At 44.7% G+C, this 21,791-nt stretch overlaps 1 protein-coding gene across 1 annotated transcript in view; it reads right to left on the reverse strand.

Annotated features, from left to right (window-relative positions):
* The window catches only part of Ezh1 (enhancer of zeste 1 polycomb repressive complex 2 subunit), a 33,100-nt gene extending 11,969 nt beyond the window's left edge, over positions 1-21,131 (reverse strand). The window contains exons 1-11 of the mRNA XM_051177327.1: positions 21,057-21,131; positions 14,933-15,000; positions 13,280-13,405; positions 13,016-13,144; positions 10,710-10,829; positions 9,585-9,705; positions 7,035-7,211; positions 5,875-5,977; positions 5,190-5,353; positions 4,729-4,820; positions 99-279 (exon numbers count right to left, since the gene is read on the reverse strand). Of these exons, the coding sequence (XP_051033284.1) occupies positions 99-279; positions 4,729-4,820; positions 5,190-5,353; positions 5,875-5,977; positions 7,035-7,211; positions 9,585-9,705; positions 10,710-10,829; positions 13,016-13,144; positions 13,280-13,396 (1,204 nt within the window). The 5' untranslated portion in view covers positions 13,397-13,405; positions 14,933-15,000; positions 21,057-21,131. The remainder of the gene's footprint in view (positions 1-98; positions 280-4,728; positions 4,821-5,189; positions 5,354-5,874; positions 5,978-7,034; positions 7,212-9,584; positions 9,706-10,709; positions 10,830-13,015; positions 13,145-13,279; positions 13,406-14,932; positions 15,001-21,056) is intronic.
* Positions 21,132-21,791: the final 660 nt, after the last annotated feature.

The following is a 21,791-nucleotide window of genomic DNA, read 5'->3' on the forward strand; positions in this document are numbered from 1 at the left end:
TGAACTCAGAGATCTGCCTGCCTCTGCTTCCTGAGAATTAAAGGGGTGAATGGCACATGTTAAGAGCTTGGCATCGACCCTGGTCATCTTCTGTTTACCTGAAGAACTGGAGGCCCAGTCATTGCCAGTGTCCCTGTCACTGTCTCCTTCTTTAGTGTCAGCCACAGCAGAGGCGGATGCACCGGAACACGAAGCACCGACCACATGGTGCCTTCGCCGGCGGCGCCCAGAGCACTTGGACCGTGGGTTATGGAGCATGGCATACTCCTTTGCTCCTTCCTGTGGTGAACACATTACAGGTAGGAAACAGGGCTAGGCACGAGGTCCCCAGGCTGATGGCACCATACAAAGGTTCATCTGTAACAATACTTTGGTTCTTATCTGTACCATCCAAGTGTGACCATATTTTGACAGTGATTAAACATCCCCAAAACATCCATTTTCACAGAAGATGTACCATATAATCTTAAAAAAGATAATCTACACATCTTCAGCTTTGAGTAATATATGAAATTCATTCTTGTGTTAGCTATCTGGAATTTAAGAACATCGCCTGTAGAGGAAACAAGGGTCAGAGTGGATGAAATCTGATGAATCCTGCTCTGTGTTCTAGTGTAGATACATGAATCAGGGCTCCTATTCCTAGGCCACTGCTCTTCACATATGACCACAAAGCCTGTTTCAGTAATATATGTCCAATCTCTGGATTAGAACATAATCAATGTTTAACTTAGAAGCTTCTCCCCGAGTCTACATATGAGACTTTGAAGAACATTATAAACTATAACCCAGATTGGTCACAGCTGGTTCCTAACACTTCTACCTTTTTCTGAAGACTAGGTACACTGATGGATGGCACACACCCCACCATGGGAAACACACAGCACTGGTTGCTTATATTCTTCCTCTTTTCCCCAGTGCTGGGAAATGTGCCCAGGCTTTGCACACATAGACAAGCGCTCTACCACTGGGCTACATCCAAGCCCAAGAAATAATTACCCCAAAGTACTGCTTACCATAAGTAAAACCAAGCCTACAGAGCTAACTTCTGAGAATCCTGCAATCTAAGAATAATGCAAGTTACACTCTGAAAAGAACAACTAAGTTCAGAATATGGATCAACTCACAGGACTGAACTTCCAGAAGAAGTAACAAGGGCTGGACACCAGCACTTGGGAGGCAGAGGCAGGCAGGTTTCTGGGAGTTTGAGGCCAGTATGGTTTGCAGAATGAGTTCCCAGCCAACAAGGGAAACGCACTGAGACCTTGTCTCAAAACCAACACCAAAAGGAGAAATGAATGAGGGAATTATTTGAGGTAAAAAGAGCAAAATATCTAATAGTCAGACATGTTTTCTGACCGGATGACATGAGTTTGAAAATGAAATCCAAGCAGATGGGCTAGGGATGTGGCTCACTGGAAGAGCTGTATGGATCAAGTATGTTCTTTCAGAGCTGGGTACAAGCCTGACGTCGTGGTCATCCCAGCATATGGGAGCACTGGCGGAGTCAGGACTTTCAAGGCTACATGAAACCCTGTCTCAGAAAGCCAACTTTCCCTCACACCCCCAGCTCCCCAAAAAAGGTGGCGGTGTGGGGGTGCAGCCACAGAACCCCAGCACTTGGGAGGCCGAAGCAGGCCTGAGCCTAGTCTGAAAACACCAAGTTCTTAAAGAAAACGAGAGTGAGCCGTGAAGATCAGGGTTAGAGCACTCGTCTCGCATGCTCGAGGATCTAAGTTCAATTCCCAGCACTGTAATAAAAAAAAAAAAAGTTAAAGGAAAAATTACAAACACTGGTTTACTGGTTTCTCTCCAGACCGCTTAAGTCTTTTGCCTCCTACTGAAGCTTTTAATGGAACCGAGTTCTCGGTTAACATTCCGAAGCCTTGCTCTGGCAGGGCTGGACATCTTGTTATGATTAAAGACACTGTAAGGAAAAACAAAAGTTGGGGGAAGAGAGCCCAGCACAAATGAACGTGTGCATCTGGCTATCTGAAGTTGGGCAGACATCCATGGGGTTTCAGAGTGGCGACGGTACCCTTTCGAGTTATAGAAGGGATGTACGTTGACATTACGTTGGGAGGAAAGGCCTGGAATAATTAAAAAAAGCATGGGCTCTGGATTTTGATCAGGGCCTGAATCTAAAAATGCTATAAACACTGACTTATTAATAAACTGTGCAAAATATGTGACTTTTATAACTCCTAACTTCTTTCACCTAGCTGTCATGAGGTTAACAGATAATGCATGTTAAAGGACAGCAAGGGACTTGACACACAGAAGGGCAAACTGGACAAAGTTGATTTCTTTCTTTTTTGCTATAACCACATAGCTCACTTCAGATGAGCAACATGTCCCTTCTGTTACCCTGCTAAAAATGTTCCCAGAGGCACTTGGCTTTACACTGTGGTTTGAACCAGAGGCAGAAACTGTATCAGGTAGTAAGTACAACCTTTGCCTGAGCACAGGCTATTATGTGGAGCTAAATAGTGTGACCCTCCTCTGGAAGCTGCTCTGGACAAGTACTTCAACACCCCCCCACAAGGTTACCTCCCCTTCCTCTGCCTGGCATCTGAAATGTAAAAACAAGTCACAACTTAAGCAATTTACAATCTCACTGTAGATTTATAGAACCCAAGAATATCTGGTGACCTCCAGATAACACCGGCACGTATAAAGTTACTGTTCGGTACTGTACACCTCACACAAATCATGTAGACTGTGGACGTTTAAAAGCAGCATGTCTGGGCAGGTGGCTCGGGGGCAAAAGTGCTCGCTCCACAAGCTTGCCGACCTGAGTGAGTTCATCCCTAGGACTCACATGGTCGGAGAGGACCAACTCCTCACACATGTGCTATGGAACACTTCACCCTACACTTGAAATTAATGACTGAAGTGAGTCTGACTACAGAACTACAAAAACTAGTTTCAGAAGACCAAGGCCCACTGAGACCTGCCAGTCAGTGAGAAAGGACACATGCCCCAGCTGACCAAGACCTCACTCAGCACACAGCCCTCCAATCCCCGCCTCCTGTTCATGCTTTCCGACCATACAAGTCCTTTGTGCTTCTGAGTGTCCAGACATGGGACTCTCATACAGCAACCCTATCTCTATCTTCTCAGAATGCTGGCCGTTGGACTTAGTGGGTCATTAGGAGAAAATATAGAGAACGTGGCTTTTACATTTATTTCTTAGATGCTACCTAGAATCAGATTCATCCTTGAAATCATTTTAAAATCAGAACTAACACTCCTAATAACAACAACAATAGGAGAATACTCGGGGTTTCAAATTTTTATGTTATACACACACCAACGATACCTTAGCTACCCCTTCAGCAAAGTGTTACATACTTTACCATGTCAAAACCTTCTGTTTCCCAATCCTCCATCTTTGCCCCATTGAGCAGCAAGAAGCCAGAATGAATGAAGGAATGGCAGTGAAGGAGTGAATGGTGGTTAGGCATTTGTGGGCACGCCTTTAATACCAGCATTTGAGAGGTAGAAGCAGGCAGATCTCTTAGAGTCAGAGGCCAGCCTGGTCTACAAAGCTAGTTCCAGGACAGGCTCCAAAGCTACAGAGAAATCTTGAAAAAAAAAAATGGCGGTCCATTTTTCAGTTACTTTACTCTCCTCTTTCTGCCCAACATTCTAAATCCTAAAGATTACGATGTTAACTGCTAAATAACCTTTGTTTGCACTTAGCAGAATCCAGAATGCCAGTGACAGATAAGATCATTACTGTTTAGTAGTGTGGAGTACTCCAAAGGTGAGAAGTTAATTAACTACCTATGTAACTAACTATATGAATAATCAGGAGGTTGAGGACCACTGAGATGTGCCAGTCAAGAGAAAAAAGGAGGGTACTCCCTGAATGACAAAGATCCTAGTTAATATGGCCTTCCTGTCTGCTCCTTCTTTCTCTCCCTGTAAGCCCTTTGTGTCCCTGAGTTTCCTGAAATGGTTGTTTGGGTTGTTTGCTTTTTTTTTTTTTTTTAGAGAGGTTTTTCTGAGACAGGGTTTCTCTGTGTAGCCTTGGCTGTCCTGGAACTCGGAGATCCACTTGCCTCTGCCTCCTGAGTACTGGGATTAAAGGTGTGCTCCACCACTGCCTGGAGACGGGTCTTAAGGTTATGTTCCCCCTCCCTTTATCCTCAAGCTGCCAGTCAGCTGTTGAGTATATCGATCTACTTCCCTTCACCTCTTTCTTTATGTTCTAAGCACTGGCTCCTGTGTAACAAGCAAGCAGACGTGGGTCCAGGCTATGACTGATCTATTCCCCTTAGATACACAGGACAGCCACAAAAGGGGTCATGAGGTTGGGCAGTCATGACTCAGTCCTTTCATGTGCTCTTCCTACAGCTGTATGTATTAGAGACGACAAAATAGACAGCATGTATACATAGGACACACACACACACACACACACACACACACACACACACACACTCTAGCACCGACACACACGTACAGCCCTCTTTGTTCAGAAAGTTAACAACTGTCTCAGCCTCTAAGTAGGTGATATTTAGAGCGAAAAATCCTTTATTAATGTTCACTTACCCTTAAGGGTGACGACACCATCCTACCACTTCTGGGAGCTCCTTAAGATTCCTGCAGTGCCACGGACTGACTCACTTAGCTTGTGTTCCCAGACACAGAAAGTTCAAGGACCATTTCCTGCTCAACTCTAAACAGTGTTAACAATGTCAGAACAGCTTAAGAACCTACCAGCAAAAGGAAGCAGTCTGCACCACATGGTTCTGGTTCAATCTTGATCTCTTTGTTCTTGCGTTTATATACATTAGGCGTGGCATGGAAAGCTGGAAAACAAAAAGCTGTGCAGTGTTTCCAAGGCTCTATCCATTGGACAGGAAGAGGGAGCAGGAAAACTGAGTTCGGGCACCATGGCAGCTATAGAATTTCATATGAAAGGTGACCGGCAAAGTACACAAAAGTTAGTTCTGATAGCAACACAATCCTTTCAAAGCCAGAAGGCACCAGAGGACAATCACGGTGCTTAATTAAGTTGTACCTGTCCATGCAAACCACATCACACTGTCACTGAGCAAATAAAAGACAGAACTGGAACTCTGCAAAGCCCTGGAGACCAGGAGCTGAGAACACAGACAGGGAAGAAGTTGGGGTGCAGCGGGAGGAGGGGAGCCCTCAGACAGAGTAGGCGTACTCACGGTGTAGGAAGCAGTCGTATTTGAAGCAGCGGCGGCAAAAAAGGGTATGGAAAGAGTGCAGAGACTGCTCCCGCTGCACCGACTTGGCGTTGGGGCCATCGATGTTGGGTGTGCACTGAGGGGGCAGTGCATTGGGGTCTGACATCTCTGTTAGCTCTCGATACCTGTAAAGAAAATAGAGCATTCCTCTCCAGGAAACTGTCTCCACTGTAGCAAGAGGGTTTGCCATCCAGGCCTGGCCTGCCAAGGGAGGAAAGGTGGTTTCTACAGGCTTGGCCGATCAGGAGATGGTAAACAACCAAGTGGGTACAGCACTGTGAGTCCCCGAACTGGGCATAATTAGCTGGGCGTAAGTATCAAATTAAGAAGGGGGCGGCTTGGGAAGTACAATGCTAGTTCAAGTACCCAGAAGGACAGAGTAAGTTTTCTGCCCAGATGTCCTCAAAAACCATTACAGAATGGTCCCAAAGGGCATTGAGAGGTAAGTAAACCTGTCAGAAGTGTAGGCAAACCATGGCTCACCATCAAAGGGGCTTTTTTGTTTTTGTTTCCCAAGTGCTGGGATTAGAAGGCCTGTGCCACCAACACCCAGCAACAGCGCTTTTTACTAACCAAAAAAACCAAGCTGGGATAAGGATTTGCCCACAAACCCTGGGTATAGCTTGAGTGGAACAGCTTTCCCTACCTCTCCTTCATGTCATCGGGGACACCATTCTCGGGGAACATTGAAGCAATGGCACTGAAGATCATGTCGTTTGGAAACTGTTTCTTGGGGCTCTTTTTGTTGCCTGAATTCAAAACAACAGTAAACACCTGAGTGCAGATAGACCTATTTGCATTTTTCCTCTTTGTCCAGCACAATGATTAGAGAGCTGCTGTGCTCATCCAAACACCAACCGTATTGATAAGAAAGCTTATGGTTCCTGTCAGAATCCAGGGGAAAGAGGAGAGTCATGAAGAGTGGAAGACAGATGAATCCTACCGTAACACTGGTGCTGAGGAACAAGGTCAACACTGCAACTTTGCCATACAAGAGAGATACTATCCTCGACATATGGTTGACATAACTCAGAGTTCAATAGTTTCTTTTTCCATTTTTATGTTTGTGTACATGTCTGCATATGTGGGCACATGTGTGGACACACATGCGGGTGAGGTCCTGAGGTTAATGCCTGGAATCATCTTCCTCTATTGCGCTTCCGTCTTATTCACTGGCCCACAGTTTTCCGACATGACTAGTCTCAGTCTCCCCAGCCAGTTTGTCCCGAGGATCCCACCTTTGAAGGCTGGAATTACAGACAGGCTACCGTACCCACTCTGCATTCATATGGGTTCTGGGGATCTGGACTCTGGTCCTCATGCTTGCAGAGGACCACTGAGCTATCTCCACAGCCCGGTAATATTGAATTAAATACTAGTGACATGGAAAATATTCCTAAAATTTAATTAAGAAGGTAAAAGTTTATATCACGCACCCACACAATTTCAATTTTGCATGAGCTGATTTATATATGTACAATTTAAAATCTATAAGGAATTGAAAATCTGATTATTTCTATGTAGCAAGATTGTAGTATAATTTTATTTTCTCCTTTATACCTTCCCAAGATTTTCCAAACACATTAGAATTAGAAACGAACAGCAGTGATTATTACTCTAGAAGTTTTTCTACTTTCTTCTTCAGCTAGCTCACAGCCAGCTGAAGCTATCAGTTAAGGACTCTATTTCTCTTTTAAGTGGATCAATGAGAACCATGAATGGCTTTTAAAGAGCAGTGTGTTGTAAGTTCTTCCTTCTCCCCTGTCCTTGTCAATGTCAACGTTCTGTGGAAGCAGGGCTATGCACCTTCCATAGCGTGGCGCTTCCGCTTTCTTGTTACTGGCAGATCTTCTTGGCTGTCGTCTTGCTTCCCATCGGAGGTGTCATTGTGCCCTTCCTCCTCGTCATCTGAGTACTGGTTGAGGGCATCCACCAGCTCCAGGAAAACAGCATCACTGATCAGAACAGACCCAGGGATCATCTCTGAAACACAAGGATCAAGGTGAGCTCAGGTTACCTCACACTCCACTCACCTTCCCAGGTAGGTTCTTTCTCCCTTAAGACAGGGTCTTGTCAGGTGTGGTGAAACACACCTTTAATCCCAACGCTTGGGAGGCAGAGGAAGGTGAGTCTCTATGAGATTGAGGCCAGCCTGGTCTGTTAGTGAGTTCTAGGACAGCCGGGGCTGACAGGGTCTCCTGTATCCCAAGCTAGCCTCAGTGCTGGGATTCCAGGTGTGTATTACCATGTCTGGTTTTATGCAATGCAAACTCTATCAACTCGGGCAAATCCCCAGCGTCTAGGTAGGCTTTCTTACACCCACTCTTGAGGTCTAGGGATGTAGCATACTATTTGATTAGCTCTAACAATTGCAACAGTTAGATGGCTAAGTAGAAAACCCAGTAGAGGTTTTAGTTTTATTGGGTTATTCACATCTGTGGTCACTGCTAACAGTGTATTTACAGTTCAAAAATCTCAACAGCAAGCGGGGCACACACCTTTAATCCCAACATTCAGGAGGCAGAGGCAGGTAGATCTCAAAGTGAGTTTTTGACAGCCAGGGCTGTTAAACAGAGAAACCCTGTCTCCAGAGAACAACTACAAAGGTGTGCCAACAATCCCAAGCAAGACAGAGAAATAACTGCAAAGGGAAAACTCACTTGGCATTCTGCTAATGTATCAACAGTGACTTCTCTTATTCAAGACAGCATTTTTTCCCTAAAATCATAATTCATGGTTACACTGCAACTTGAAATAATGTCTTTGAACACTAGAGGGTGCTGTGGATGTATGATACCTTTGAAGGTTAGCGGAAATAGCAACACAACTGTCAAGAGTAGGAAGGGCTATTGGTTGACAAATTCACAGGGAGTCCCTCCTCTTCATACTTGTTTCTTTGGTAGTGAGGACTGAACTCAGGACTGTGGGAGGGTTAGCCATGCCTCTACCACTGAGCTATATGTATATACCCAGTCTTTTTTTCTGATTTGAGATGAGGTCTCATGAGGCTGCCCACTCTGGCACTGAACTTCCTATATAGCCGTAAGCAGGTTTTGAACTTGCAATCCTCCTGCCTCGGCCTCCTGAGTAGCTGGGATTACAGGGTGTGCCACCATGCCCAGCTCCTCTCCCTACTTTTTATTCACTGATAACCTTTTCTAGAATTAAAACTAAGAGCTGGCAAAATGGCTCATTGGGTAAAGGCTACCAAGCCTGGTGACCTGAGTTCAATCCCTGCACCCACATGCTGGAAGGGGAGAATGTACTCTCTGACCTCCACACCCATACTGTGGCACCTGTGGACCTCACCCCCAAAATACATGCTTTAAAACAATTTGAAAAAGAATTGTTACAGCTGGGCAGAGTACAGCTCCCAGTACTCTGGAGACAGAGGCAAGAGGATCTCTGTGAGTTCAAGTCCAGTCTGGTCTACGAAGCTGCACAGAAAAAGCTTGTCTTGAAAAACCAAAAAAAAATAAATAAAATAAAAATAAAAATAAAAATAAAAATGTTACAATGGGGGCTGGAGAAGAAAACTGAGTGTCCCAGAGGATTCAGGTCCTGGCACCCACAGAGTTGCTTCCAACCATCTATAATTTGAGTTCCAAGGGGGTTCACTGCCCTCTTCTGGCCTCCTTGGACATTGCATGCATGTGGTACACAGATGCAGGCAAAATCAGATACATAACACAAAAATTAATCTCACAAGAATTTGAAAAAATTACAACTAAATTCAAATGATTTGCCTTTCAAAATAAGGATATTTAAGTCAATCTCTGAGAAATCCAAAGGTACCTGGGTCAAAGTAGTACAACAGGAGATGTTCTAGCTGGTCTCAGAGAAAGGGAAACGGAAAATGAAATGGACTCTCCTGGACTTACGGGCAATTTAAGTTCACTTGTTCAATAAACACTCTCCTAGCCACTGATTACAAGGTAATTCTCTTTGTTTTTTTATAAGATACCTGATATCAATTTCTTTCTTTCTTTATTTTTTTTTAAGATTTTTATTTACTATATATACAGTTCTATCTGCATTATGTTTGCAGGGCAGCAGAGGGCACCAGATCTCACTACAGATGGTTGTGAGCCACCATGTGGTTGCTGGGAATTGAACTCAGGACCTCTGGAAGAGCAGCCAGTGCTTTTAACCACTGAGCCATCTCTCCAGCTGAGGTAATTCTTTTTGTGACCCAGCTCTTTCTGCAATTTAACTGGGATTTTAAATACAAAATTCTAATCCCAAACCACACCCTCACATTGGAATCTTCTTCAGCACACACACACAGGGGTGGTGGCACAGCGAGGACAGCAGACAGCTAGAAACTTCCTTCTGCCAGCAAGCCCAGCACACTACCTTCTTCTCCATGAACTTTGCCATCGTAGTTATTGATCAGCTCCTCGATAAAAGTTTCATCTTCTTCCTTCACCTCATCACCCATGTAGGGAATATTGCACAAAACTGTCTCGTCTTCCACCTGCAGAGAAAACCAGGTGGATCCATGCCGCAAGCTACCCCGTCTCTCTCCTTTCCTACCCAATGGAACATTTGCTAGCTGTTCTTTCTTTTGGCTTCCTAGTCTCCTGAAAAGAGAATCTCTGTTTTGCCAACAAAACCTCAAACAAAAGAGGCAATATTACTCTTAGGAGGAAAAATAGTTAAGTCAATATTAACAAATAATTCTAAAGAAGAGAATGGTGTTCAGCAGAGAACACAGACATATACCAAAGCTAAGCACATGCTCTATCACTTAGTTACACTCTCCAGGGCCAACCCAGCCATTCTTAAATCCCCAAGGATCAAGTAAAATAATTTGCAAGTTTTATCTGAGAGAGGACGCCCTCTTATAGAGCTGTATCCTAGCAGGAGGCAGGATAAAGGGCTTGATGAAGGCACCATTACCCAGAGCCACCTCTGTTGCCTTCTTAGCACCTTGCTATTAGAGGGGTCCAAAAGACCTGCTCCATCAGCAGAGCTGGCAGTCTGCTTAAGCCTGGAGAGTCTGATTCAGCCACATTTAACTATGACTAATATCACAAAGTTGGGTCAAAGCAGTAAGAAAATTGGGAGTCTTGTCCTATCTCGTTGATTAAAGGAAAAAAAAAAAAAAAAAAAAAAAAAAAAAAGCAGCAATCAGAAGAATATTTTAAGGAGCACCAAAATCTAAAAGGATAGGGCAACCTGCAGAGTGTGAGTGTGTGTTTGTGCGAGCTCATGCATGCACGTGGGGCACATCTATGTGGAGGTGAAGGACAACTTGCAAGGGTCATTCTTGACTTCTACCACGTGGGTTCTGGAAAGAACTCAAGTTATCAGGCGAGCGGCAGGTGCTTGTGCCTGTTGAGGCTCTCAGTGACCTATAATGTATATGAGTTTAGAGAGATGCCTGGGCTTTGTAGAATGCCCTGACAATCTTTAGAAGCTCGCTCACACAGATGAGCATAACGGGACAACAACTGCCACAATGGTTCCGAGACTTACCATGAAGTTCTGCTGGAGAGGGGACCAGGAATACATGATGGGAACCAAGGCAACAGTGTTCAGAGACCTCATCAGCATATTCTGGCTGGCAAAACCTGGGAAAATGCTCTCTATGGTACACTGGAAGAAAAGCAGTCACAGAGAAGGAAAGTGAGCATACAACTCGAGAGAATCAGTGGGAGTCGGCTATGATGGCTCCATGCCTACAATCCCAGCACTGAGGAGGCTGAGCTGAGGCAGGAGAGCTGCTGTGTGTTTGAGGCTAGGCTAGGCTACACAGTGAGTTTCAGAGAAAAAACAATAAAAACAAAACTGTAAGAGACACACTGTAAAGTGGGTGGTGGTGTCCCACGCCTTTCATCCCAGCACTCAGCAGGCAGAAGCAGGCAGCTCTCTGAGTTTGAGGCCAGCCCTGTTTACAGAGTGAGTTCCCAGACAGCAAGGGCTGTTACACAGAGAAACTCCATCTTGAGGAGAGGGGAGGGGAGGGGGGAGAGGCAAAGCTTTTTATATGGAGTTGTGATAAACTCATACAAAACACTTTTTGTGCCGTGTTGTTTACTCAAGGAATAGGAAGGAGGAAATAAGCCTGAAAGCAATCGTATTTGTGGCTCATTCTGATTCTTATACAATATATATACCCTCCTTGGGAGGCTCTGTTTTGAGTTGGTGAATCTTGAATACAAATCAGTTACACAGAGAGAATCTGTCTTGAAAAACTAAAGGGGGGGGGGCTATAGTTTCCTTCCAAAAAGGTCTCAATATTTTCTTTTTTTCCCCTTAAGAGCCAAAATTACAGATGTGTGTCCTGTCCCTGCTTCATGCAGAGAGATCTTAGGCTCCAACCCAGGGCTTTACATGCACAGGCAAGCACTCTACTGACTGAGCACACTCCCATCCCTGTGTTCTTTTCAATCTCTTTAGATTTATTCTGAGTTGTGTTTTTCAGTGTGTGTCTGCAGATGAGTACAAGTGAGTGTAGGGGTCTGCAGAGGCTAGAAGTTATCAGACCCATGGAGCTAGAGTAACAGGGATTGGGAGTCACCAAAATGGGTTGTGGAAACTGAGCTCTGGTCCTCTGCATGAGCAGCATGTGCTCTTAACCACTGAGACATGACTCTAAATTCTCCCAAGCTGGTAAGAAGGTGAAGGGTGTTAGCAGCGGCCCCTGAAACCCATGAGCTGTGGAAAGCAGGAGCTGTCTCCTATTCGTGCCTGTGTCTCCCAGAATTCAGCACGACGTTTGTCATACTCAACGATGCTCACTTAAACCAAAGTGTGGTCTCTTAAGGGACCCTCAAGCCCCAGGGCCTGAGATCGGGCATGATCCCTGAAAGGTCTCAACTTTGGACACAGCAGCACAGGTGATGACCCTTTGCATGGGGAAGCAAATGGGGTACAAATTAAAAGTTGTATCTGTTTGGGGATTGATCATTCGTCTTTTTATACTACCAGATTTCTGTACTTAAAAAATATGATCAGGCAGTCAAGGTGGCTCATTAGGTTAAGATGCTGGCCACCAAATCGATGACCTAGGTCTAACTGCTGGGACCCACAGTAGGAAGAAAAGAACTTACCTTCATGCATGAGAACAAGCACATGCGTGTGCACGTACACATGTAAGCAAAAATAAATAAATACAATCAATAAAAAATTAAAAGTGTTGCCTTTTAAGAAGCTAGAATGAGCAGAAAGTGGTAGTACACATCTTTAACCCCAACACTCAGGAGGCAGAGGCAGGCGGATCTCTGTGAGTTAGAGGCCAGCCTGGTCTGCAGAGCGAGTTCCAGGACAGGCTCCAAAGCTATACAGAGAAACCCCGTCTTGAAAAACAAAAATAAAACAAACAAAAACAAAAACAAAAAAAAAAAAGAAAAAGAAAGAAAAGACAGGCTCTCAGGTAGCCAGGGTAACAGATGCCAACCTCAAACTCCTCATCCTCCTGAATTAGGCTGTAAAAGCATGTGCCACTATGTCCAGCCACAATGTGCTTTTTAAATTTATAATTCAATTTAATAAATAAGTGAGTATATTTATTCATAGTAAGGCAAATCCCTCTGAAAAGTACACTTCTGCCCATTACCTAGAGAATTCCTAGGATCTAAATTAGGCACAGAACAGGTTGTCATGTAGCTTGGGCACAAAACCCAGGCAAAGAGACGGTAAATGTTTTGTTTCTCTATGAAAAAGTCACAATTATACTCAAGAATCGAGGAGGACAATAGACAAAATGATTAATTTTCAAGCAAGATTTGTAACTTCGTGTCCAAGGAGAAAGGAAGGCCAGCTTAACACCCCCAAAGTACCTTTTTGAGGAAAGGATGTCCACTCACAGGCTTCATTGGCTGAACAGGCTGGACTCGAAGTTTCTTCCATTCTTCATTGAGGATCTGGGTTTTTTCTTGAACCTTTGCAAAATTTGCCACATACAGAGCCTAGGAAAGCCCAGGGAAGACTGTCAAGAGTCAATGCAGGTCTCAAAGGGAAAAATCCCAGAACCTATACTTTGGAGAAATGCACAGAACATACACCCTTGCTCTGGGAAGCCTTGTTTTGTTTTCTCTCCTTACCTTTGCTCCCATATTTGCCTGAAGCCGTTTGAGCTGCCGGAGGCGCATATACTCAGATTTCACTTTTCTTTTCCAGTAGGTGATGCATTTGGAAGTTGGGGGACTTGCTATATCCATTTTCCTGGACTTGAGAGAGACAGAGATGACAAACTGCACCTGATTACCAGGAAAGGAAGATGTCCTTAGACACAAATGAATACACCAATTATGTGTCTATTCTCATTAAATTAATCATAAAAATGTACATCTGAAAACACAAACATGCGAGTTTAAAGTTTCAGCTGAAAACAGGCTTTTGCAGGAGTATTTTCTGGTGCCTGTCATCCTTTGGTGACTTGTTTTGGTATCACTGTGAAAAATTCTAGTGCCTGTCATCCTTTGGTGACTTGTTTTACATTTAGTACTGGAAGCAGCATGGAGCGGCTCACTCAGCAATCTATTTAATGAGGTGTGTGGCTCTAGGTTCTAACCTCAGCACTGCAACAGAAACAAAGAAAAGGTTGTAGGCCATTATAGTGAATGCTGTAAGCCCCTCACTTGGGAGACAGAGGTAGGTCATTACAGTGAATGCTCTAAGTCCCTCACTTGGGAGACAGAGCAGGAGAATCAGGAGTTCAAGGCTGGCCTGCTCCACACAGCAAAACTGTCTCAAAACCAAAACCGAGGATGCAGCTCAGAAGCAGAGTAGTTACCTGGCAAAAAACAGGACCCTGAGTTCATTACCCAGGCAATCAATATGGTTGCCTCATAGTTATTAGGAACTTGATTTTTTTTTTTTTTTTTTGGACACATGGATGCCTGTTTACTAAATTCAAAATGTTTAAGGGCTTATTTTTGTTATTTTTTTAATTACACACACACACACACACACATATCTGTATGGATTTGTCCTAGTACTAGTGCTTGAGTTTTGAGTATTTAGACTCCAAGCTGTAGTCTCAAGCTGTGAACAGCCATTCAGTATGAATGCTGAAACCAAACCTAGTTCCTCTGGCAGAGCTACAAGCACAATGACCTGTAACTCCAGTCTTAAGGGATCCAACACCCTCTTCTGGCCTCCTTGGGTGCTTCATGCACAAAAGCACAGACATACAGGCAAAACACTCACACACATAAATAAATAAATCTTCTTAAAAGGAGAGAGGGGCCGGAAAGATGGCTCAGAGGTTAAGAGCACTGACCACTCTTCCAGAGGTTCTGAGTTCAATTCTCAGCAACTACATGGTGGCTCAAAACCATCTATAATGAGATCTGTTCTGGCCTGCCTGCATACATGTAGGCTGAACACTGTATATAATAAATAAATCTTAGAAGAGAAGGAATTTATTATTATTATTCATTGCTGTTGGGTCTGTGTGAGGCTAACGGATTCCCTGGAAACTGGAATTACAGACAGTTGTGAATTGCCATGTGGGTGCTGGGAATTCACACAGTGCTCTTAACTGCTGAGCCATCCCTCCAGCCCCAAATCCAAATTCATCTCACAAGCTTGATAGAAGATCCGCCTACAGTACAAACTATGTAAAGTATAACATGACAACAGAATAATCTCCTCTCCAAGTCAGCAGCAGATTACACTGTAACTTTCTTTTGGGGGTGGGGTTGAACTACAGTTGAGCATTTAGAGAATTTAGTGTGATATGCTCTACTTACCTCACGGAATACAGCTGGAAATGCTAGATTTTATAATGTGCCTCTGTTCTTCTGATGAACTGCAAGACCTAAGAGTAAAAGAAGTGCTCAGCTTTGCAAGAAAATAAAAAAAGGATTTTATTGAATCAGTGCAGCTTGCTGAAAACACTGAGCCCCTGGGCAGGATGCTCCCTGAAAATTAGAGGACTTCAGGGTCTTCGCTACCCTTCTGCATATTAAGTCAAGTCTCAAAGATGCTTGACACCCCCCCACACACACACACACACCTCCCATGACAGAGTTTCTCTGTGTAACAGCTCTGGCAGGCAGGCCTGGAATCCGCTTAATAGAGGACCAGGCTAGCCTTGAACTCACAGAGGAGGAGACAGATCCCTGGAATAGGAGTTACAGGTGGTTGAGAGCCACCTGGCTTGAGTACAGTGACTGAAATCAGGTCCTCCAAAAGGGCTACTAGTGTTCTTAGCTACTGAACTATCTTTCCTGTTCCTTAAGAATTATTTATATTTATGTGTCTGTGTGAGTACACACAAAAGCATGCAGGTCCTCAAAGAGGCAAAGAGAGTTTTGGATCCCCTGGAGCTGAAGTTACAAGTGAACATAAGACACCCAATATGAGTGCTGGGAACCAAACTCAGATCCTCTGGAAGATCAGCAAGCACCTCTCCAGCCCCAGGCAAAATTTAAAGTCAATAATGTTTTATCTTCTACCTACCTACCTATCTACCTACCTACGTACCTACCTACCTATCCATCTATCTATCTAGATTTTTCAACACAGGATTTGTGTAGCTCTGGCTATCCTGGAATTAGCTCTGGAGAGCAAGCTGGCCTTGAGATCCACCTGTCTCTGCCACCCGTGATCTGGAATCAAAGGTGTACGCCACCACCAAACTGCTAGATGAGTAAATGTTTAAGGATTTTACATGTTGTGATTCCTCCCCGCCCCCCCCCCCACTGCCCATGAAGTTCACCGTGTCTTAAAGTTGAAGTTCAAGATTTTTCCAAAGACTTTATTTTTGTTTTGTTGTTTTGACACAGAGTCTCTCTTGCAGCCCTGGCTGGCCTGGAACTCACTATGTGGACCAGGCTGGCCTTGATGTTAGTTAGATCTGCCTGCTCTACCTTCTCAGGGCTGGGATTAAAGAGGCATGTGTAAACAAGTCAAACAGCACATGGTTTCAAATCTAAGCGTCTTTTATCGGCACTTGAATTATGGGCATATTGACAACCTTAGAGTTCCCCATCTGAAATCTTCAGCACCTAATTTCTGAAAGCCTTTGCTTCTGCACAGGTTGACTGCCTGGTTCTCAACTGTTTCTTTGGTTTTGTGTTTTAAGACAAAGTCTCACATAATCCAGGCTGCTCTTGAACTCCCTATGTAGCTAAGGGTGACTCTACATCCCTGATACTCCTGTCTCCATCTCCCAAGTGCAGTGATTATAGGTGTCACACATGGTTTGTCACTTCTGCCCTGAAAATAGTAACAGCCTGCTCCAGGAAATGAAAAAGCACTTCAAACCACTGACTGGACAGGCTAACTCAGAAATCTTAGGTCATCTTTACTGAAACACAAATGTTGTAATTTACAATTCAATGAGACACCACAGCCTCCTTTAACAGTAGTTATCATTGCCTTCATTCCTCAGCCATCTTTCCTCCACTCTGGAACCCTTTTTTTTTTTTTAAGAAGATATGTCTTGCTTTGTAACCCAGGATGGCTTTGAAGTAGCCTCCCAAGTGCAAAGATTACAGGAACAAACACTTCATACTTTGAAATAATAGGCTCAGAACAGATCACTATTCAATTGGAACTGGAGATTAATAATGGGAAGAACTTACTAGACCAACGGCTGCTGCCAGTGCTCCAGTGGGGGTGATGGGAGAGTGAGAGTGATGGCTGTGGCAGTGGCCGTGTATGTTTAGACTGCGTAGAGGAAATGGCCACCAAGAAATGCCAGTATTTCCAATAAAGGAAGAGGTCATAACTGAAATGCTCTCTCTCACACACGGTCTGTTAAGAGCGATGGCAGTAATAGAATAATCCAACAATGAATAGCACCACTTCTAATTTCCCTCAAGGGTTTTTATTTGGCAAGGAATATACGCACATGAAAATGCCCTTAAGTTAACTAATCACACTTCCTCCTTGTACAACGTTTGTGATGTCTGAGTGCCCATGAGCCAGCATTTATCTATCTCACTTGGCCATCTTGAGTTACAAAGCCTGACGACCCAATTTCCACCTATGGAACCCACACCGTGGAGAGACACTACTCTTGAAAGACGTCCTCTGGCCTCATATGCACACACAAAGAAAAACAAAACAAAACAAAGTGAACCATGGTCACCACACAACCTGCTACAGCAGAAAAATGAAAACGCACCACTGAGAAGACCACACCTGGCCCTTCACTATTTTAATAACTGGATTATAGTTAATAAGCAAACTAAGAAAGGCTTTGGAGCCACACAACACTACAGCTTTACAATTTTTCATCTTGTTTTTAATTAGCACTTATTTTATGTGTTTGGTCTACATGTATGCGTGTATATGTGCCATGGTAGGGTCTGGTACCCTGAGAGTTCATAACACATTGTCAGATCGCCTGGAACTGGAGTTAGGCCCATGTGGGTGCTAAGAACCAAGTCATCTACAAAAGCAACAAAGACTCTTAACAGCTGAGTCATCTCTCCAGCCCTTTGTTTTTTCCTTTTCAATTCATAATAGAAATGAGTAGAGCTAAACCTACTCTGCATGTTCTAGAGTGTTTGTGTGAGTGTGAGCGAGTGTGTGTGTGTGTGTGAGTGTGTGTGTTGAAGTCATTCTGGTCTCAATTTTATCAACATCTGTATGAAAATTAGCCCTGAGGCAAGGAACACAATGGAACAGACCTTCAATTATGATAGTACTTACAATTTTGTGTTTATTCTGGTGTGTCCCAACGAGTGTCACATCCCAGGATAGTTATAAATGCAACCCAACACATTCCTTGTTGGCATCCTTCTATTTCTCCAAAGGATTTACATATGACAAGTTTAGTTACTGAGCACAATAGGCCTCTTATTACTACTTGGGAAGCAGAGTGAGGTGGATCTCTGAGTTCAAGGCCAGCCTGGTCTACAGAGCAAGTTCCAGGACAGCCAGAGCTACACAGAGAAACCGAGTCTCAAAAAAAGCAAACACCAGGATCTCATGTATTCCACCTAACCTCAAATTTGCTAGGTAATCATGGGAGACCTTGAACTGTGGGCCTCCTACTTGAACCTCCTAGTGCTGGGATTACAGGCATGTGCCACCATGCCTAGTTTGCTGTGAACTGGAATCCTAACTAAAGAACTGTAACATTAGTATTTCCTAGTGGTCAACAGAACCAGGTCACTGCAACTGGGGAAAACAGTGACAAAAATCAAAGCAGGGTTGGTTTTGGGAGGAGACTTTTATTTCTATTTCCAGGAATTGAGGAAAACGCTGGCTTGGAGAAGAGCTACAGGAGCCTGTTTCGGGCAGGGCCCTGCCTTGGCTGGTTCTGCACTACATCAGCATAAAGTTTAGTATCAGGGACTATCCGTTATTGTTTGATAAAAACAAGACTTCACTTAGACTTGTTTCATATAAGTATTAGATAAAGGAGTAAGAATTTAACGCATAAGCCAGAGGGTGGTGGCATACACCTTTAATCCCAGCACTCGGGAGACAGAGGCAGGCGGATCTCTGAGTTTGAGGACAGCCTGGCCTACAGAGCAAGTCCAGGACAGGTTCCAAAGCTACACAGAGAAACCCTGCCTTGATGAAAAAAAAATAAAATAAAATAAAATAAAAATAAAAGAATGAAAAAAAAAGAAGGACAGAAACTAAACGAAACCCATGACCCTGAGGTCTGGAGTACTGGAGTCTCAAATGATGACCTAATGAGACTCAAAGCAGGAACCTGACACACACGTGCACAAAAAGAAAACAAAACAACCTGGGACTTTCCAGAATGGAAGTATTTTTTTTTAACAGCAGGCTTGGGTCTGTTTGTTTTTCAAAGTGCTGGGGACCAAAACCAGGAGCTGGATCTCTAGCACAGACCTCCACTCCCTGCCAGTCTTTCCTTCCTCAGTTAGCCCTCCAATCTCAAAACTATAGAGCACCGCTGAACAGGCTTTCTGAAAGTAAAATTTCAATGTGAATTCCAGCCTTAGTCTAGAGGCCTTTCAAAGAGCAACAATGTAACTGCTGTCATGAAAAGGCACATTAACCTCAGAGTTTGAAAGCTGGGCTTTTAGCATCAAGCACCATGACTAGCCTCCATGGGCCCTGTAGGTGGCAGAATTAGGAACATACACTTTCTCATTTATGTACTCAAAACACTGTAGTAAGCACTTGCCATGTGCTGGATACTGGTTTTGGTGCTTGGGGTACATCCAAAAGTAAAACACACAGACATCTTTGCTCTTTAAACTGATTCACATCGTCTATCTGAAAAAGGGTCTTTGGGTAGTTAGTTGTATCCCCACCCCCCAAAAGAGACAGGGTTGTTCTGTGTAACAGCCCTGGCTGTCCTGGACCAAGAGATCTGCTTGCTTCTGCTTCCTAAGTGCTGGGATCAAAGGTGTACCCCACCAGGCCCAGCCCCAAACATAAATCCTGACAATCGTATTATTGCAGGTTTCTTTCCTCTTCAAACAAGCACTCACTAAATGCTCTGGCCATGCTTGAACTGGCCTCTGTCCCGCCCACCAGTGCTGGAATTAATGGTGTGCACACCATATCCCATTCAACGTTGCAATTTTACAAATGTTTCTTTCTTTTTTGTGTGTGGTTTTTGTGGTTGTTTTGAGACTGGTTTCATAAAGGCCAGGACAGCCTCCACATGACTGGCCTTGAACTCCTAAACCTCCTACATCGAGGGTCCAAGTGCAAGGGATTCGAGGCCAGCATCGTCACAACCAGAGTCCATGTTTCTGTGCTATTATTAAGTTCTTCTTTCCTAATGTGTACCTAGTCCCATGGGGGCGGATCATCTCCTGGGTCACACCTGAGTTTCCACAGATGAAAATAGGTTTATCAAAAATAACAAAGTTCTGGCAGAGTTCTTAGCTTCTCAGGCAGGAAAAAACATTCAAAATCCTTTATCTCCCATCCTCCAACGCTAACAATATCCATCTGTACCCATCCTCTTCCCTGTGCCTCACCACCTACATCATCTCAGCCGTTTCTTTTTTTTAATCAAAATAAATTTGTCCCACATACTGGGAATATGGCTAAGCGGTTAAGAACACTTGTTGCTCTTGCAGAGCACACTGGTTCGGTTCCCTGTATCCACATGGTACATAAACACCCTTAACTTCAGTTCCTAGGGATTCGATGCCTCTTCTGATCTCTGGACCAGGCACACACGTAGTGCACACACATACACGTGGGCAAAACCTTCACACACATAAAATAATTAAGTCTTAAAAAGGTTCCTTTAAAGTTTTGCCTCACATTTACTTCCTGACAAGTGTGTCTCAAACACAGCACCTTGCCTTTTATTTCAGGGCATGTGCATCTACCTCGTTTGATTGTCCGTGAGAATGCTGGGGACGGGAAAGACAGCCCTAGTTTGAAGGTGAATCCTCATCTAAACCGGGAACTGGAGGGAGGCGGATTGGATCAGCGACAAGCTACGGAAGCAAAGTATTGTGGAGGCGCCGCGCGACCCTGGGAACCTCTAACCCTTACACTTTGGTGCCTTAAGAGCCTTGCTCACCTCGCCGTCCTCTCGGCCTGGCCAACCCTTCCGCAACATCAAAGCCACTGCGAGCTCAACCCGGGCCTCTGCCCACCCTGGTTACAAGAGTCAGGATGCCTGGCAGGCTCCATGACCCACCGACGTTCCCACGGGATCCACCAGCCGGGCCCGCCCCCGTCGCGCCTCCTCCGCAACGCGGCCCCCAGCAGCCTAGCACGCGCTCGCCCGGATCCCACAACACTCGCGACGGCATCCTTCGTCGCGCTGCCCCCGGGCCAGGCAATGGTGTAGCCCTCAGCTTCCGCTCAGTTCCCTCATCTCTTTGCCCATTCTAGCCTTGAGGACCCGGCGCCGCAGCACGCAGGACCGGGCCCCACCGCCCAACCACAGCTTGTTTACTCACTCACCCTCCATCCTGAGACGCAGGGACCCGCCGCTAGGACGCCTGCGCGCTGCAGCCACGCCCCTGCGCCGCGGCCACGCCCAGTGGCCACCCCCTCCTGGCGCGTGCGCATTCTGCGCGTTGATCACCTGGGCTTCCTTCTTCCCAGGTGTGTTTGGGCTAAATTCGTGTAGTCCTAGTCCGACACTTTCCTATTGGCGCTATCAGAGGAAAGAAAAAGCTCTGGAGAAATCTCCCTGGAGCCACGGATACCTTCTTGAAGACTTTATTCAGAAGCATACCATCCCCGACCGTGTTTAGACAACTTATGTCTCAAGTTAATGAAGTCAGCCTAGAATGGTTTCATTCTGCTGCCTCTCATCTATGGACACACACCCCAGATACCTGTGGGCTCAAAGTTATTGTTTTACTCATATTTGATTATTTCTGTCAGTCTCCCCTTCGCTTAAAAGTATAACTTTGTATCAAAATATCTCCACAAAGAGCTGGAGAGTTGGATGGAGGTCAAGAACACTGCTTTTCCAAAGGATCCAGGTTCAATTCCCAGCACCCACAGTACCCAGGCTCACAACCATCTGTTATTTCAGTCCCAGGGGATATGATACCTTCTTCTGGCCTCCAGTTGCCATGTACACAAGTGATGCATAGACATACAGGAAAGCAAAATATTACAATACATTAATGGCTAGGCTTAAAGGCAAGCCCCACCACATCTAGCCTCAATAATTTCTTTTAAACC

The sequence above is a fragment of the Phodopus roborovskii genome, unplaced genomic scaffold (genome assembly GCF_943737965.1).
Source record: "Phodopus roborovskii unplaced genomic scaffold, PHOROB, whole genome shotgun sequence".
Classification (NCBI taxonomy): domain Eukaryota; kingdom Metazoa; phylum Chordata; class Mammalia; order Rodentia; family Cricetidae; genus Phodopus; species Phodopus roborovskii.